The 6,196-nt window shown below is 47.2% G+C and overlaps 1 protein-coding gene across 1 annotated transcript in view; it reads left to right on the top strand.

Annotated features, from left to right (window-relative positions):
* LOC101986157 (C-type lectin domain family 10 member A-like) overlaps positions 1–1,864 on the top strand; it is a 3,781-nt gene extending 1,917 nt beyond the window's left edge. The window contains exons 4-10 of the mRNA XM_026780710.1: positions 400–495; positions 579–650; positions 728–799; positions 956–1,042; positions 1,140–1,291; positions 1,375–1,481; positions 1,618–1,864. Coding sequence (XP_026636511.1) covers positions 400–495; positions 579–650; positions 728–799; positions 956–1,042; positions 1,140–1,291; positions 1,375–1,481; positions 1,618–1,774 — 743 coding nt within the window. The 3' untranslated portion in view covers positions 1,775–1,864. The remainder of the gene's footprint in view (positions 1–399; positions 496–578; positions 651–727; positions 800–955; positions 1,043–1,139; positions 1,292–1,374; positions 1,482–1,617) is intronic.
* Positions 1,865–6,196: the final 4,332 nt, after the last annotated feature.

Raw genomic sequence — 6,196 nt, 5'->3', positions numbered from 1 at the left:
GCAGGGAAGAGAGGAATCGCAGGGGTGTTGGTGTGCAGGGTGGACGGAGGCAGCGATGGGTGCAAAGGCTTAAGCACAGCAGTGAGGGCCATGGCGATGACAAGGTTAACAGCAGAGACACATAATGGACAGGGACCTGTGTGGGGAAGTAGCTGAGAGCAGTGGTGGGGACACTAGTGGGGACACGAGGACCCATGAAGGGGACGGCTACTGGTCATGTGACTCATTCTTGTGCATTACCTCACCTCCTAAGCCTCAATTTGCTCCAGTGCAATCCTGGGCAACAACGGTGTCTGCCCCAGTGCGACCCAGAATGCTACCCTGCATGCAGTGTCCATCTGTGCTGCCACAGAGGGGACTGAGCAATCTTGGTTCTGCTCATTCTATCGTCCCCGTCAGATTCCCAGTTAAGGAGGGACCTAGGCACCCTGAGAGCCAGTTCAGAAAACCTCACCTCCTACATGAAGGCTGAACTGCAGGCCCTGAACTCCAAGGGTGAGTTGGGCTCTGACCGGGTTCTGGGCAGGAGTGGGCTGGGCAGGGAGGACAGAGTCCTGATCCAGTCCCTTGTTCCGCAGGTGACAGCTTGCAAGAAAGGATCAGTTCTCTGAAAGTGGACGTGGACGATCACAGGCAGGAACTGCTGGCAGGTGAGAGGCCCTGGTCTCTAAGAGTGGGCAGAGGATGTGGGCAAATGGGTCCCTGGGGCTGAACCATCATCTTCCAGGCCGAGACTTGAGGCAGAAGGTGACTTCTCTGGAGAGTACAGTGGAGAAAAAGGAACAGGCCCTGAAAACAGGTTAGAGTTCGGTTTCCTGTACCCTGGGAGGAGGTGTGTGTGTGTGCAGTGTGTGATGTTCCTAGCTGAGCCCTGTGCAGGCCACCTGAGCACCAGGGACTCGCCAAGCAGCTGTGGCAATAGAGCGCCGTTCTCACGTCCATCTGTGTGTCCCAGATCTTTCTGCAATGATGGAGCGTGTCCAACAGCTGGGGAAGGACTTGAAAGCCCTGTCGTGCCAGCTGGCCAGCCTCAGGAACAATGGTGAGGAGGTGGACGGGTATAGTTTGTTCCAGTTATTGGAATATGGCATAGTAGATAGCGCCTCTGTTCTCCATCCCCCCCCCTTTTCCTTTTGTAGACTCTAAAAGGACCTGCTGCCCCCTTCACTGGATAGAACACCAAGGCAGCTGCTACTGGTTCTCTCAAACTAGGAAGTCATGGCCTGAGGCTGACAAGTACTGCCAGCTGGAGAACGCTCACCTGGTGGTGGTCAACTCCATGGAGGAGCAGGTGATGTCTGGGTGGGGAGGCTCCTTGGGGGGGGGGGCTCTCTGGTCTAAGGAACAGGTTTCCACACCTTCTTCTTTCTTCAGAATTTTCTACAGGATAAGTTAGCCCACGTAGTCACTTGGATGGGCCTCACAGACCAAAACGGGCCCTGGCGATGGGTGGATGGAACAGAACTGGAGAAAGGCTTTAAGTGAGTGTGTGTTGCATTGTACCCTGCCCTCATCTAGTGGCCTTTGGCCAGGGACCACCTCTTCTCCCAAGGCTTTGGCCCTGGGGCAGGGGGCAGAGTATGGTTTCTGGAGACTCACCCCTGTGTCTGCTCATAGGAACTGGGCCCCAGAGCAGCCAGATAACTGGTACGGACATGGGCTTGGAGGAGGTGAGGACTGTGCTCAGTTCACCTCCGCTGGTAACTGGAATGATGACTCCTGCCAGAGGTCCTTCCGCTGGGTCTGCGAGGCAGAGCTGGCCAAGGCCGGCTAGGAGCTCCTCCACCTAACTTATGTCTTCAGTGCCTTCAGCTGCTAAAGCCTGGAGCTTGGAATCCTCCTACCCAGTCTCGACATTCTTGGATTTTTGTGTTTTTTTTTTTTACTGAGAATTTTGAGTCAGGGGAAAGGATTGTGTTTGAGATGTGTAGTGTGGTGACCGGAAGGGTGAGGCTATTGGAATCTGTGATAGCTTATGCAATGTGCAGTTTATTTTAGCCAACTTTTAAATGTAACAAAATTAAATACTTTTTGTTGATTTTTGTGTTGTTTTATTCATATCAAATTGGATAACAATATGAAAAACTATATAGATCTCAATCTAGCATTTACCCTCTTTGAATAAAAGCAAATTCAAAATGTGGGTGGGTAACCTAATATTCCCCAAGAGACATACAGAAAGCATTCAACAGTTGTGGTTGAGTTCCCAAGAGCTCCGCGTTTAGTAGCTGTGCCGGGTCTATAACCACACTGTTAAGAAAACTATGGAACTGGATACAGTGTCTCACATCCGTAGTTTCAGCTCCTGGAAGGTAGAGGCAGGAGGACCATTGCTAGTCTGGATTCCACTATAAGTTCCAGGTCAGCTAGGGCTACCTGGTGAGACACTGTCTCAAAACTGAAACAGGAGGAACCTTTGTAAACCATCCCAGGAAAAGGAAAAGCAGAGTTGCATGCTTGTGGTTATACTCCTGGAACTCCACCAATCAACGCCTGTGCTTCAGAAATCCTGGAAGCAAACTTACTGCTGTGTGACATGGCTCAGAACAAGCAGAAGCCATATTCACAGACAAGCGGCAAATCCCACTAGCAAACCACCCAGGATCTACAGACTGCAGGAGAGAAGTCCTGACTTCACTACATGGAATTGAGGCTCTTTTCAATTAGTATGCGCAACACTCTAAAATTATAAAATCATTATGGAATTTTCAAACAAGATTAGCTTTTGTTTGATCTTCTCCCCCCTTGTGTTCTTCTAATGCCCCCCACCCAGTAGCTTTCTCTCGAGTCTCACGTCACATAGTCCTATTGCCCACCCCGCTCCCAAACTCCCTCTCCCTTCTCCTGGCCATCTTTCTGGTTTCAGCTTCTCTATCCATGCTTATCCCTACTTATATACCTATTTATAAACTTGATGAACTACAACCCTTATGGAAAGAGAACACATGATTTTTATTTTTCTGAGTCTAGGTCACCTTACTTAACACAATATTTTCCCAACCCTTCCATTTTCCTGTAAAATTCGTGGTTTCTGTTTTCTTCACACCAAACAGAATTCCATTGCGCGTACATATCACATTTTCACTATCCTCCCATCAGCTGATGAGCGGCTAGGCTGACTTCATGTCCTTGCTCTTGTGAATAAGACAGCAGTTAGCACGGATGCTCAAGTGACCCTGTGGTCGGTTACAGAGCGTCCCTTGAGTATCTGTCCACAAGTGAGACAGCTGGGACATACGGAAGTCCTAGGTTTTACTTTTTTTGAGGCACGTCCATGCTGATTTCATTAGCTGACTCTCTGCTAACACTGGTATGGTGTCTTAATTAGAATTTATATTGCTTTGATAAGACACCGTGACCAAAAGCAACTTGGGGAGGAAAGGGTTTATTTCATCTTAGAGATGTCCGGTCACACTCCGTCACTGGGGGAAGTCAGGGCAGGAACTCAGGGCAGGAACTCCAGGCAGGAAGCCATGGAGGAGTGCTGCTTACTGGCTTGCTCCTCATGGCTTATTCAGTCTGCTTATACAACCCAGTATCATCTGTCCAGGAGTGGCACTGCCCACATCTGGGCCCTCCCACATCAATCATTAATCAAGAAAATGCCTGAGAGACTTGCCCATAAGTAAATATTAGGGAGGCAAGTTTTCAAATTAGGTTCCTCTTCCCAAGTAACTAGCTTGTGTCAAGTTGAAAAACAAAACAAAAGAGTCCAACCAGGACTTAAGGGGGTTTTTGCTGCTGCTGTCATATGGGGTTTTGGTTGTCTTTGCTTTGCTTTGTTTTGAGACAGGGTTTCTCTGTGTAACAGCCCAGGCTGTCTGGGAACTAGCTCTGAAGACCATGATGGTTTATTTACTCACAGAGTCTCCTGCATCTGTCTCCTGAGTGCTCAGATTAAAGGCGTGCGCTACTTCCTCCATGCTTGACTTAAAGGTTTCCATTTCCTTACATCTTCACCAGCATATCTCTCTCTCTCTCTCTCTCTCTCTCTCTCTCTCTCTCTCTCTCTCTCTCTCCTTCCTTCCTTTCTTTCTTATCTTTCTGTGAAACAGAGACCCACTGTGTAGCACTGGAACTTGTTCTGTAGATGTCACGCCCCACCTCGGCCAGCAAGGAATGACGCGACCACCGGAGCTCTTCTCACCGCAGTTTATTCCAGGACCTTTATTCACTCTCTCTCTCTTCCCCTCTCTCCTCTCTCTGGGCAAACCTCTCCCAGCCCTTAAGTAGGCATGGGCTGCCAATCCCGGATTGCCAGGTGGGCACTGCCCATAGGTTCACGCATATGCAGGCAGCTGATAATCATTGCGTGATCATAGCATAGGTCAGACTTTAGCCATAGGAGTTGATTATACATCTCCATCAGTTGTGATTCCACGCAGCTCGCTACATGTAGACCAGGATGGCTTTGAACTCACAGGATCTGTCTATCTCTGCCTCCTGAGTATGGGATTAAAGGTGTGCATGTCCACCATGCCCAGCCTCCTCTTTTCTTGATAATAGCTATTCTGATGGAACCTCAAAGTAGTTTTAATTTGCATTTTCCTGATGGCGAAGGACACTGAACATTTTAAAATACCTATTTGCTATTTATGTTTCTTCTTTTGTTCATTTTTTCCTTAGATCTTATGTTGATTGACAGTTTTGTTTTAGTGTTCCATTTTTGCGGTTAGACAGATAAAGATCTATCCTAAATATTAACCCCTGTCTAAATGGATAAGATATTTTCATTCTGTGGGCTCTTTGCTCTGCTACCTCAGGATTCCCTTTGCGATGCAGAAACATTTTGTCTTCTGCAGCCCTGTTTATTAATTCTCAGCACTAGTTCCTGTCTTATTGGAATCTTGTTTAGAAATCATTTGATTATCTGTATCCTGAAAAGCTCTCTTTGTTTTCCTGTAGCAATTTCCGTGTTCCTGGTTTTAATTTAAAGCTGATCCACTTTGAACTGACTCTTGTACAGATACAACTTTGTTCTTCTAAAAGTGGACATCCAGCCTTGTCATCACCGTGTATTAGATCGGCTGTGGCAAATATGAGGGGACCGCAGCTGTGTGGGCTGGTCTCTGGGGCCTCTCGCTGGTACATAAGTTGTTTTGTTTTGCCGATATCATGCTATCTTTGTCTCTGTAGCTCTTAGTATAAGTTGAGGCCAGGTATGGTGACACCTTGAGCTGTGCTCTTTCTGTTAAAGATGAGAAGCACTAAGATTAACAGAACCAATACCCAAAGATAGGGTGGAAGGCAGACCAACTGGGCATTACTGAGATTTATGAGATTACTAACAAAATGGGGCCAAGTATTTGCCCATAAGTAAGACTTCAGCTAAGAACAAAAAGGAAAATACTCTGGCTGTGATAAAACAAAAATGAGCATTTAAGTACATCCTTTAAAAACCTGCACTGGGGGCTGGAGAGATGGCTCAGTGGTTAAGGGCACTGACTGCTCTTCCAGAGGTCCTGAGTCCAATTCCCAGCAACTGCATGGTGGCTCACAATCATCTGTAATGAGGTCTGGCGCCCTCCTCTGGCGTGTGGGCATACATGGAAACAGAATGTTGTATACATAATAAATAAATATATCTTTAAAAAATAAATAAAAACCTGCATTGATATATATTACTTTACCACCTCTCTAATTAATTTTGGGCTTAAGAGGAAATGCTAAAGAAAATCCCACTGGTCTAGATATGAACAATGCAAGCCCAGCAAACTGAAACTGTGGACTGGTACAAAGCGGTTCTCAGGAGGAACTGCGTGTCATCATAAGAATGAAGTAGAATAAGTGTTTTTAACTCACAAAAGTTTGAGAAAGGATAGAAACTCCTCCACTCCCTTAGTCAGTAATAAAAGTCTTCAGGAACCCTTATGGGGCAAAGGTCTGTTTTGGCTCTGGGTTTCTGTGGTGGTCTGAATGAGAATGGCTTCCATAGGCTCACACATTTAAATACTTGGTTCCCAGTTGGTGGAACTGTTTGGGAAGGATTTGGAGGTGTGGCCTTGTTGGAGGAGGTGTGTCACTGGGGTTGGGCTTTAAAGTTAAAAATCCAAATCCTTGCCCGGCAGTGGTGGCGCACGCCTTTAATCCCAGCACTGGGGAGGCAGAGGCAGGCGGATCTCTGGGAGTTCGAGGCCAGCCTGGTCTATAAGAGCTAGTTCCGGGACAGGCACTAAAGCTACAGAGAAACCCTGTC

This window comes from Microtus ochrogaster, chromosome 7, assembly GCF_000317375.1.
Source record: "Microtus ochrogaster isolate Prairie Vole_2 chromosome 7, MicOch1.0, whole genome shotgun sequence".
Lineage (NCBI taxonomy): Eukaryota > Metazoa > Chordata > Mammalia > Rodentia > Cricetidae > Microtus > Microtus ochrogaster.
The sequence above is the reverse complement of the archived record's forward strand: the minus strand, read 5'-3'. Positions and strand labels throughout refer to the sequence as shown.